This window comes from Balaenoptera ricei, chromosome 3 (genome assembly GCF_028023285.1).
Source record: "Balaenoptera ricei isolate mBalRic1 chromosome 3, mBalRic1.hap2, whole genome shotgun sequence".
In the NCBI taxonomy this organism is placed as follows: Eukaryota; Metazoa; Chordata; class Mammalia; order Artiodactyla; family Balaenopteridae; genus Balaenoptera; species Balaenoptera ricei.
This window is the reverse complement of record NC_082641.1, coordinates 115,953,657-115,966,488: the sequence shown is the minus strand read 5'-3', so window position 1 is coordinate 115,966,488 and position 12,832 is coordinate 115,953,657. Positions and strand designations below refer to the sequence as shown.

General features: G+C 35.7%; 1 protein-coding gene across 1 annotated transcript in view; it reads right to left on the bottom strand.

Annotated features, from left to right (window-relative positions):
• The window catches only part of PKD2L2 (polycystin 2 like 2, transient receptor potential cation channel), a 39,131-nt gene that overhangs the window by 10,838 nt on the left and 15,461 nt on the right, over positions 1 to 12,832 (bottom strand). Inside the window, exons 6-12 of the mRNA XM_059919101.1 lie at positions 12,229 to 12,457; positions 10,734 to 10,904; positions 10,248 to 10,429; positions 4,028 to 4,148; positions 2,884 to 2,985; positions 1,351 to 1,415; positions 701 to 755 (exon numbers count right to left, since the gene is read on the bottom strand). Of these exons, the coding sequence (XP_059775084.1) occupies positions 701 to 755; positions 1,351 to 1,415; positions 2,884 to 2,985; positions 4,028 to 4,148; positions 10,248 to 10,429; positions 10,734 to 10,904; positions 12,229 to 12,457 (925 nt within the window). The remainder of the gene's footprint in view (positions 1 to 700; positions 756 to 1,350; positions 1,416 to 2,883; positions 2,986 to 4,027; positions 4,149 to 10,247; positions 10,430 to 10,733; positions 10,905 to 12,228; positions 12,458 to 12,832) is intronic.

The following is a 12,832-nucleotide window of genomic DNA, read 5'->3' as shown; positions in this document are numbered from 1 at the left end:
TCACTCTAGCCTTCTCAGTGGACAGAGTTAGAAGATACATTCGCGCATGCGCGCACACACACACAAACAGTTGCAATTCTAATCCAACACCACAAGGTTCATTTTAACCTTCAGCCTTTCCATTTTTGCAATTCCGTTGTCTGATAATGAGAAACCTCACTCCATTATACATACTTGTTGGCTTATTCCAATCTCTTGACCCTGCTGTCCTCTTTCTCAATATATTGGGGGGTGGGAGGCATCCAGAAGTAGAACAATGTTCTGTTTTTTCACTTGGGTGGTAGTGGTATGTGGAGGTTTGCTTCATAATTATTTATTAAACACATATATGTTTAGTCATTTGTTGAATATATGTTACAGTTTTGAAATATAAGAAAAATCATTAAAGTGATTCATCACATTAATGATTACAAGAGAACAATTATATAATCATCTCAATAGAGTATACTCACTAAACCCTGTGTGCTAATCCCACAGTGAAGGTACAGCTGTAGGACGAGGGTATCTGGCTAAGAGCACCAATAAGAGAGAAGGAGCATCTGGAATCCAAACAATTTGTCCTAAATAAGAAAGGATCTAGATTCTGGGAGAAATTTGGAGGTGGCAACTACTGCTCTGAAAAAAGCAAATCATTCAGTTCTTAAATCAGAACTTTTTCTAATAAAGCTATCACTTCTTTACGAGAAGATTAAAATCTTACTTTTTCATCAAAGCCTTCTCTTCTGGCTTGTTCAGCCAAATCTCTGCTTTTCCTACTGAGAATATAAAATAAAAATCAGAGGTATATGACAGTAAAAAGGAAAATGACAGTATAAAATATAACCAGATCTGTATTAAGGATCTGAATTAATTTCTGTTCTTTCTGATAACACTAATTATTTGGAAAATGTGGTCATTAATAAGTTCTCTATATCATATCTCTAGCTATAAAAACATGTTTCTATTATGTCCCACTGCCAGATTTTGACACTAAAATTATGCAATAAATGTAAATACATTCTTAAATATTTTGTTTAAAATTTTTTTTTACTTTGATAGCTAAAAGCATGCACTTAATGTAGACTAAAATCATTTCCTACTTTTTCAGAGGGACTTTACTATCCTGTCCAGCTTTCTGTTAAACCTTTTTCTGAGTGGCATGGCATGCCTTATATTAATTTTAAATTAGCTTAGAGTTTCATGACACTCTCAGAAATTATGAGGTGCTACTGGATGTTTTGACAGTTTATTTAGAATCAGGACATTGAATGGTGGTTATTTTGCAATCAATACCTTACTCTCACTGTAAGTTTCTAATATAATACAGAGCTTTAAAATGGTAAGTTAAAAATTGAAGAAAATTCATCTTACCTTTTCTTGTCTTCATCTGTTTCAGGTTTCTTTAGTTTGAGTTTTTCGAGAGCATTGTGGTAACTCTGAGCATAATTTAAAAGTTTAAAAGTTCATAAAAATAATATTCTGTATTGTTAATTTTTGATCAAGGTAAAAGAAATAGGGAATGCTTGACTTTAGGGACAGCTGCCCTAAAGAAATGTAGAGGCAAATACTATGATCATCTTCTTTCACCTTGTCACTACTTATGGTTTCTGCCTGCTGGTGAAAAAGCTGGAGGGCATCACACTTGAACTTGGAAAAAAAATCTTTAAAAAATATTATTAACATTTATTGCATTAATGATATTAACACTTTAATGCACATAACCAACATCATAATCAAGAGATAAAAGATGAAAAAACCCACAGTTAAGTTCATTGGGGGACATATTAATAGTTTACTTTTACAGATAAGTTCTTGGACAGAGTTCTTAAGCCCCACTAACCCCACAGCTTATAGGACCTCTTCTGTGTGAAATGCTATGGTTAGAGCTGTGGGTATACAGAGATGGGCAAGATGGTACACACATGACTCTGCTACAGTTCACGGTGAGGTCGGTATTGAGAGGACAAGGAAGATTGCTCTGACAGGGAGAACAGAATGTCAGCGAGAGAGCAGAGGGAATATTCCTGGGGAGTCAGGGAATGACATGAGCAGGGGCCCAGAGGAGACAATGAGAGCAAGCATGGTAAACAGCACTGTGCTCAAAACAGCTGGGGCATACAGTGCTGTAAATGGAGGCATAGAAGGTAAAACTTGTATAGTTAGTTCAATGATAGTGAATAAAGATAGGTTGAGACTGTGAGACTAGAGAAGGCCCTTGAATGTTTGAATAAAGAATTTGGACTTATTTTGACAAGCCCAGGGAAACTTTGAAGAACTTTGAGCAGAGAAGTGATATGATCAAAACTGGGCTGGCACAGGAAGGAGGCTAGAACAGTTAAGAAGATGTTACTATACAGAAGTCCTGGTGAAAAGTACTGAGTACCTAATGTAGTGGTGGCAGTTAGAATTCAAAGTGTCCTTGAGTTGCACAAATGTGAGCAAAAACTACAGAGGTGAACTTTACACACAAGCCTTGGCAACAGACCATATAAGGGACAAAGAAAAAGTTCAAGGGTTTTGAGCCAGGGGTGGCTGAGGAGAGTGTTGCCACTACAGAAAGTGAGGAAGGTAAGGCAAGTGGAGTTCTGAGTTCAGGTTGTGTATAGGAATTTACCAGCATCTAAATTGAAAACTTTTGGAGGGAAGAGAGTCAGTGCTTTGCATTTAGTGCTCAGTAGCTTTTTGATACATTGAACTCTGAAATAATTTTGGTCACATTTTTGAAGCCGGAGAACATTTCTCCTGGTACTGAAATAATACAAGTATAAGTAACCGTGGACCAAAACAAAAAACCCCAAATGCCCTCCCTGCACTACCACTTGGGGTTTAGGTGTTATTCAAACTACAAGAGTATAAACTGAACAAGATTGGTCTTAGAATTCTGATTAGAAGAATTTGACATACCTTTTTAATCATTTTACCAAGTTCAAAATCTGGCCTTCTGCCTATTGAATAGTCAGCTTTCACTTCAGAATAGGTATCATTAATTATTGCCAAGAACATGTTCTGGGGAGAAATATTCAAATGAAGTATTTCAATAAAAATTTAGTTTAAATGTTGTTAATGACTTTGACAAGTGCTGGGATTTGTAAAATTAGATTTAAATTTTAAAAGTAACTCATGTGCTCAATAAGAGATATGGCTATGCAGACTATATATAATATAGTAGAATGGGAAATGTGTAGTGTGTGGATAAGGGCAAGTATGTTTATGGTAAATGGGAAAAGCAGAATGTAAAATAGTGCATATACGTTGGTTAATAATATATATATATAAATTTATTAATGTTACATATCAGAAGAAAACTTAGAATAATACATGTTCATAAGGGTGTTTCTTTTTTTTCTTTAAAATTCTATAGAGCTGTTTAAATGCACAATTTTACTAGGGCTTTTACAACTATTAATGTCCAGATAACACAAACAGAACTGTGGAGAGGGTATTCTTACTCCCAGCCCACCTCTCCACCTTTCACTGTGGCTCAGATCTGTCACTGTGAGGACTGTTGCCCACCATCAGGGGATAACTGCTGTGTGTGACAAAAAAATGTTTTCATGGAGGACAGTAGCAGTGCCTTGAGTAGAAAGGCAAGGTTCCCTGATTAGGAAGGCCAAATAGATTTGTCCTGAGCACATGTGAGAGACCCATCCTGGGGACTCCTAAAAATTACAAGGGTGTGAGCTTTCAGCCATAAGGGCCAAAAGCTGTCACAATATGGGCAGAATATGAATGGCCTAATTCATACCTACTGGTATGAAATGTCCCAGGCTGGAGAGACCTGGAACTTTCAAGTTATATGTGTAAAAGATTTAGTACACTCTTGGCACACAGTAACCACCCAGATGGTAACTTTTATGATCACATTCTCCATTGGACAGCTTGAAAACATTTAGACCCCATGGATTACTAGGAATCTACACCATTCTCAATAAATGTAAAGTGTTCTGACAGCTAAGCAGTGATACTATAATTTCTTCTAAATTAGTAATTATATTTTTTATTCTGAAAAATGGAAGCAAAAAAGGGGAACATATATGGTCATTCTTACCAGCAGGACAAAGAACACGAAAAAGATGAAAGTGATGAAGTAAATGGGTCCCAAGATACGACTGGCTTGCTGAATACCAGCAAAATTAAAATCTCCAAGAACAATACGAAATTGTGCAAATCTTTTATGGGAAAAAAGAAAAACATTAGAAAATACTATATCTCTTCATACATACATGACAACAGATGGGGGTTACTAACGTGCCTAGGAAAGTACCTAGCTGCATATGGCATATGTTCTCTGGCTTTAGTTTTGTTAGCACAGAGTTCTATAAAACTGGATGTAGAATATTCCCCTAAAGAAAGGCAAGACTTAATAGCTGAACAGATAGTTCAGGAAATGATGGGCTTCAATTTATTCAACCAATGTGAACCCAATGTTCACCTCCAAGATTTGAACCTTGAGATGCCTGCTTACCAGCTTGTCTTGACAGTGGCCTCCTTAGCCATTCCTGTGCCCTTATAAAACTTAGAATACTTTGACCTTTTCCAATAAATGATTTTCAACTTGTACATAGACCCAAGAGCCCTACAATTTCTAATATCAATGGTATGCTTAATTTTTGCATCTCTTTTACTGAAGTAAGGATGGCAACAATTTGTCACTTGCTAAGTCTCAAACAAGTGCTGGTAGTGATCCTCAAATGTGATCCCCAAGGTTTATTTTATTTTCTCCAATAAGTATAAAAGCTTGGCTTTGAAGTGAAATAGCATTGAAAATACTATAAATCTTCATTTTATTAACTTTAAAGATGGAATAATTAAGAAATTAAGGCTTTGAATGAGCATAGTAGTAGCAGAGGTAGAATTAGGATTTCATAACCTGAAGTCTTATTTTGTTTTCTCATCATTAATTTGCAATGGTATTGCCATACACACCATAGATATGTTATAAATTATATATATAATATATATATATATGATATATATATATGAGTTCTTTATTTTAAGGGGAGACCTGGGAAGGAGTTTTTAATAGTATGTAGACACTTTGCATGATTGGTCAGTCAAAGGGCGGAATGTTTCTTGTTCCTTGTTGCTTTTGCCAATCACATGAAGGGAGCATAGGACTATGTACAATGAAGGAAGAAAATGTATTCAAAGAAATTAGCTATTTGGAGTCCTAGGACTCAGAGTTTTCTGGAATTTCATCCTCAGTACCTGAGACCTGACTAAATCATACATACAGTATTTATCCAGCTTCTAATACTGGATTCTAATGCTCTTCTACACAAGATAGAAGGAGAAATGCTGAATTAGGAGACCAAGGTTTCTCAGCAAATCAAAAAAATTTTTTTTTCCTCTCTGGCATAGGAGAATATGAGGTTCTGTTTTAGTGTTTTTAACTTAATTTTTTTATCCTTAAGTTGTGTTTATGTAAGATAAGTTAAAGTCAGCATTTCTCCTTTCCAGAAAGTGTCCACATACCTCTGCTCTGTAAATAGTGTGAATAACAAAAACCTAAGCAATTACTGAGTGGTCATAATCACATAGGAACTGGAGACTTACAAATGCAATGTAATTGTCACTTTTCTCCTCTTAATTAAGCAAATTAAGCCAATTGGTGCTTAGTTTATCCCTTTCCCCTCCCCCTCCCCAAGCTAAAAGGAACACCATGACTCTTCAGGATACAGGTTATATTGAATGAAAACACTTTTTTAACTTCTTGATACCCCTGTTAACTTTCTACAGTTCTCTCTTGTTGAATTAAAATAGCTTATAGACTGTTTCATAATAATGTACCATTTATGGTTAATCTGACTTCCCAGTCTCTCACTTGCAGGCATGACTGGGTGGTAGGTATTCCTAAGCCTTCTCCAAATATTGCCTCTATTCCACTGTCTGTCGTCTTCTGTAATTCAGGTTAAACATATATTAGGCCTTCTCATTCTACCCTTTATGTCATTTTCTGAACATTTTGCCTCTCTATGCCACTTTTAAATTTTTTCTCACCTATTTTTCATTTTACTCATTCTCTCTTCATCTATGTCTCATTTGCTATCAAACCTGTCAACTGAGCTTTTAATCTCAGTTGCTTTAATTTTCAGTTCTAGAATTCTATTTGATACTTTTTCAAATATGTCACCTTTTACACTATCCTGTTCTCTAAAGATACTTTCTGACTTGTGTTTTATTTCTCTAAATATAGTAAGTATTTATTGATTATTCCAATATTTGAAGTCTTTGAGTCTGTTTCTGTTGTCTGTTGTATCTGCTGGTTTTTGCTTATGAATTTTTCCTCCTTATGTACCAAGTTATCTTTGACCATGAGCAGTAAATTATACTTGAAGGGCTTAGGATGAAATATCTTTCTCCAGAGAGGTATTTTTGTGTGTGTGTCTGCAGGTGCATATGGGCATTCCAGCCTGGGACCATCTTAATCCAAATTCAAGACATGAGGTTCCCTGGATACCTAGGTGATTAAACCCAGACTTCAAGTCAAGTCACTCTGAGGGATTTACTTTTAACTTGAGGCTGTAGCACTTCAGGCTCCCTGCTTTATGTGTGGAGAGTTTATCAGACACTCCTCCTCTCCCCCAACCCCACTCCCCAGCACACACACACAGGCCTTGGGTTTGTCTTCTGTCTCCTCCTTGAGAGGTAACTAGAAACACAATTTCTCAACTATTTCTTCTGGATCAACAAAAATGCCTTCATGGTGGAGGTTTTGGGGAAGATGGAGTAAGAAGCACTAGGAATCTGTCTCACCACCTAGACAACAATCACAGTGGCACAATCTCTCTGAAGAAACTGTTTTGAAACTCTGGAGTCTGTTGAAGGCTTACAACTTCCAGGAAAGGATTGGGCAATTTGGGTCAATTTAAACTTTTAGTTTGGCAGCAGCTACCCATCTCCTACCCCGCAGCCCATGGCAGGTAGCCCTGCATGTATTTCTAGAGCAGCTTGCACACAGCTTGTGGGAGCCAGGGTGGACAAGAAGGACCGTGTTGTCCAAACATTAGGGTCTGTGTTCTGATTGCTGATTGCTGCTTCTGATCACAGAGGCAGGCATCTCCCTGCATTGTTGCAAGCCCCTCCCTCTCCGGCTGAAGCAATGTCCTTGGGATTGAGAGGCCCAATGCCCTTCCCTCCTTCTTCATTTTTCTCTTTTTCCCCTTTGGGAGCCAGATATTAAAGACTAGGACATTCATGGGGCTTCCCTGGTGGCATAGTGGTTAAGAATCCGCCTGCCAATGCAGGGGACATGGGTTTGTGCCCTGGTCCAGGAAGATCCCACATGCCGTGGAGCAACTTAGCCCGTGTGCCACAACTACTGAGCCTGCACTCTAGAGCCTGCGAGCCACAACTACTGGAGCCCACATGCCTAGAGCCTGTGCTCCACAACAAGAGAAGCCACCACAATGAGAAGCCTATGCACCACAAGGAAGAGTAGCCCCCGCTCACCGCAACTAGAGAAAGCCCACGTGCAGCAACAAAGAACCAACACAGCCAAAAAAAAAAAAAAAAAAAAAAGACTAGGACATTAAAAAGAAAAACTGCATATATGGAGGAAATTAGACAGTCACCATGAATGCCCAAGGAATGGCACAGGCTCAGAAAAGACCTGAGAAGACCTTAAGTTTACACCTCAGGCTGATCCTCAAAGAACTAAAAGAAGACATGGAGTAAGTCAAGAAAACTATGTATGAACAAAATGGAAATATCAATAAAAAGATAGAAAACCTAAAAAGAAACCAAAAAAATTCTAGAGCTGCAAAGTACAATAACTGAAATGAAAATTCATTAGAGAGATTCAAAGGTAGATTTGAATAGGCAGAAGAAAAAAAATCAGTGAACTTGAAGATAGGGCAATTGAAATTATTTAGTCTGAGGGACAGAAAGAAAAGTTTAAAGAAAAGTGAACAGAGCCTAAGGGACCTGTGGGATACCATCAAGTGAACCAACATATGCATAACCACATGAAAAGATGCTCAAGATTGCTAATCAGTAGGGAAATGCAAATCAAAAACACAATGAGATATCACCTAACATCCATTAGGATGGCTACTATCAAAAAAAAAAAAAAAAAAAAACCAGAAAATAACAATTTTTGACACGGACGTGGAGAAATTGAAACACGCACCGTTAGTGGAAAGGTAAAATGGAATAGCCATTGTGGAAAACAGTATAGCAGTTCCTCAAAAATTCAAAATACAATTACCATATGATCCAGCAATTCTACTTCTGGGTATATACCCAAAAGAATTCAAAGTAGGATCTCAAAGAGATATTTGTACACCATGTTCTCATAGCATTATTCATAATAGCTAAAACGTGGAAGCAACCCAAGTGTCATTAACAGATTAATGGATAAACAAAATGTGGTATATACATACAATGGAATATTATTCAGCTTCAAAAAGGAAATTCTGACATATCCTACAACATTGTTGAATCTTGAAGACATTATGCTAAGTGGAATAAATCAGTCACAAAAGGACAAATACTGTATGATTCCACCAGGTACCTTGAGTAATCAAAATGAGAGAGACAAAAAGTAGAATGACGGTTGCCAGGGGCAGGGGTAGGGAGGGAAATGGAGAGTTCCTGTTTAATGAGTATAGAGTTTCAGTTTTGCAAGATAAAAAGATTTCTGGAGATGAATGATGGTGATGATTGAACAATATGAATGTACTTCACTCTACAGTTAGAAATGGTTAAAAAAAAAAGACATGGTTAAGATGGTAAATTTTATGTTATGTTATAACACAATTTAAAATCTTTATCAGTTTAAAAAAAAAAGCCTTCAGGGCAGAAGTAGCTTTGGATGCTGGGTTTACTTTTCTGGGTTCTTGCTTTCCGATTTTGGCCACTCACTTTTTTGTTAGTTCTTAAATGTTTCCTATATTTCATCCAGCTTTTTAAATTGTGAAGAGGTTGATTTGAATAACCTAGCACATCATTACCAAAAGCAGAAGTCCCCTCATTAATCCATTTCAAAATTTTCTGTTTACTTTGTGCCTTATACTTTCTTTCCTCCCATTATCCAAGGTAAGACAAATTTCCAAGGTTCTGTAAATTACTACATTTATATTTAATGTCCAATACTACTTAGTTTTATTATTAACACTTGAATTAAGATCCTAGGAAAGGACCAAGAAGTTGTTGGAACTGCAAACATTATTCACTCTGGATAAGCTAATTAGAGTTCTCAAATTATAGGTCATTTGAAGTTGGAAAGGACATTTGGGAGTGATTTAGCCCAGCCCCTTTATTTACAGATAAAGAAATTAAGGTCTAGAAAAGTTAAATAGCTAGTGGCAGAATTGGAAAGTAGAATTATATCCTCTTGGTTGCTAGTCCCCTCTTTCCACTACTAATTTAGTAAAGGGTTATTTCAGAAAAATATTATTAAATTTCATGCAATTGGTACTTAGATAATACAATATTTACATGTGGATGATGAAAAGAGGGCAACCTAAGAAATTTTTCAGACCAGAATTTACCCCAAATTGAGTAAAAGGGCCATGGACAAGTTTGAGGAATTCTTAACTAAAGGGAAAGTTATTGCAGTTTTTCTCAGAGCCATATGTCACCATGCACTACGAATTTCCAAGAGTGATGCAAAATGAAGCCATTTCCCCCAGACAGTCTTGGTCTAGATTGCACAGAACACATTTTGAGAACTGATATTTTAGACTATCATAATTTTTTTACACAGACAGAACTTGTTTTACCTACTCAAAAATGAAAGTAAATGTATTAAAATATTCACTTTTAAAGACAATTAATATTTTTCTAGGGATTCTACCTAATCAGTTCTATAAGTTAGTTATCTGTTGATTGTTTTATGTGTATAAAGCTATTTTTAAAATTCAGCTTTGCCAGATCAGCAAAGGATAATCAGGTCAATATCAATAAAAGGATTATAAAGATAGAACCCTCTAAAGCAAACACTTAAGATTTCTTTTGCCCAGAGAATAAATACTACAGAGACATGGAGTCAATTTCTTTTATCTTAGGTAAAATTTTCACTTCTATTGAAAAGTAAAAAAATATTTTTCTAGCTTGACCTGGTAACACTTGAAAAGTGGATAACACCATCCATTTGGATCTTTCAATGCCTAACTGTACTTTGAGTGTGACAGATATTTAGCCATCAGTGAAAATATCAAACCATTTTTTAATTTATGAAAGCTTATGTCACTATTTATAGGCCTTTTCATGATTTTTTTTGTTATAAACTGTAAAATATAATTACATTTATGCTAAGAACTTACATGGAATTTTGAAAAGTGGAAAAGTCGTCAACTTGTGATCCAAAAACAAGAAATCCTAACTGAGCGTAAGCAAAGAATATTATAAAAAACATGATGGCAAATCCTACTATGTCTTTGATACAGCGGGACAAGGTTGATGACAGCTGAGACATTGTCTTATTAAAGCTTATGAATTTGAATATCTGAAAAAGAACAAAGTTAATTGAAATAGGAGAATATTAAAGATTATAATGACTTAGAGTAAATTAATTTCAGAAGAAACCTGCTTGAAATTAAAAGAGATACTTCATGACAGTCGGGGTGTTTGAGGATTCGCTGGCAATCATTACAAATCCAAACTACTTTAAAAATTACTGTATAAAAAAAATTACTGTATAGTTAAGAATATCCTTTTGTTTTTTCATAACTTTGTAGTTTAAGTTCCCATTTTATTATCTAATATAATAAAATATATCTTATCTGTTATATCTGATAAAATATAAATACCTTTATCCATGCAAAGAAGATGGTTATGGCAATTATATTGTTGTAATAAATGTGCCAGTATGCAAGAAAATAGAAGTCTGAATATTTTTCAGTACTTTTTAACAGTTGTCCAAGCAAGAGAAAAATTTGTATATTACAGTATGTGTTGAAGAAAACGGCCACAAAACACAACTAAATGGGAAAATAAGAAGGGTTAAATTAGAGATTACCTCTAAATCTCCTGCAGCCTATGAATAAACACATGAAAAAGTTCATCAAAAGTTCAACAAAAAGGTAGGGAGAGATAAGACAGGCTTTTACATAAATGAAAGTAAGCCTCAATTTATAGAAGTTTAAGGTAGCATAATTATCATAAAAGTAGCAAAATACTGACTGCATGGCTATCCTAATCTATATGACTTTTTGTTTCTTTGAGTCATAAAACACAAATGAATAAAATGATTATATAATTCTGACTAGACTGTAAGAGTTTCTGCTCCATATAACTACATGATACCTAAGAGTTTAATATTTTTCACTATGTAACACTACAAGAAAAAATTTTTTACAGCTCCAAAAAAAAATAAACCCCTTTAGAGCTTTTTAACAGCTCTTTTAGAAGAGAATTTTAGAACAGATTATCTTAGATATCAGAGTTTTCTGTCATGAAAATTTTCCTTTGATTTCTCTTCCCTAAAATACTCAGTTAAACATTTAATGCTATGCCCTATGTTAAGCATTATTGTGGTTACCGGAGAGATAGATGGCACACTTTCTGAGAAACTTTCAATTTGGTTTTGAGAAACTAATATATATATATACTGGATTGGCTATAACTAAGGGCCAATAAGAGTGAAAGATCAGGTTGTATAAGCCAGAATATTTGTTCATTATTCCTAAAACCAAGCTCTTACGATTTTTTCTGCCCTACCCACACCTCTATGTTTATTTCAGTATTTTCCAGTGATAAGAACTGGCAGTCTTTGGAGTTTCTTCAAGGATCATTTCCCCAATCCTGGTGTCATCCTCTGTGACTACAAGCTACGCTCTGGCTGCTCAAACCTTATCCCCCCTTCAGTATTCTGCCTAGGCTTGTCTTTTGCCTATTCTTTAAAAATTCAGTGTAAAGAGGAAAGCAGATTTAGGCAACATACAAGAGTACATTTTAAAGGACCTTGCCCTAAAGAATCATTATTTTCAACACGAGGCCCTGAGAGGAATACATTTTTTTGAGTGGCAGTAGGGAGACCTACTGTGCCCACTAAATCATAATATGTATGGAATCACTTATTCCTCTAGGTTTATGCTAGTCCTGCCAAGGACCAAATCAGAGAGAAGAAAAAAGATTTCTCCCTTTTGGAGGCACAACATTAGTATGTACTATGACAGTTCATTTTATGATTGATACTTACAGCTTTTAAAATAAGTCCCGGATGAGGGAGGTGCTTTTTACACCTCTCTCATTAGTGGGTTCAGATGTGATTCCCTTCAACCATATCTGTGAATATACACTTACCACCAAAAGTAGTAATTCTAGCCAGTTCCAACTACTTTTGAAATAGGCAGATTTAAATTCTTTTATTTTTTGGACTTCTTGTGTTGTGAAGACAATAAGAAAAATACAAAATGTGACTTCACAGGAAGCAATAAAATAATCATAGTAGCTAACATATCTAAGGAGCTTCACAGAGTAAAACTGCCATGAAGTAAGTATTCCTCCAGTTGCAGGGAATTCTGCCACCAATCTGTAAAATGAGGTTTGTGAAAGTCACTGCATTTCAAGGATTTATATTTCAGTACCTAACGCGATTGAAATTTCTAGTCAGTGATGTTGTGTACTTTAATCAGTTATTTTGTACAAAATATGTTTTCTCAGGGTTATGGGCTCAATTCATTACTTTTTTTTTTAACGTCTTTATTGGAGTGTAATTGCTTTACAATGTTGTGTTAGTTTCTGCTGTATAAAAAAGTGAATCAGCTATACATATACATATATCCCCAATTCCCCTCCCTCTGGTGTCTCCCTCCCACCCTCCCTATCCCACCCCTCTAGGTGGTCACAAAGCACCGGGTTTAACTCCCTGTGCGATGCAGCTGCTTCCCACTAGCTATCTATTTTA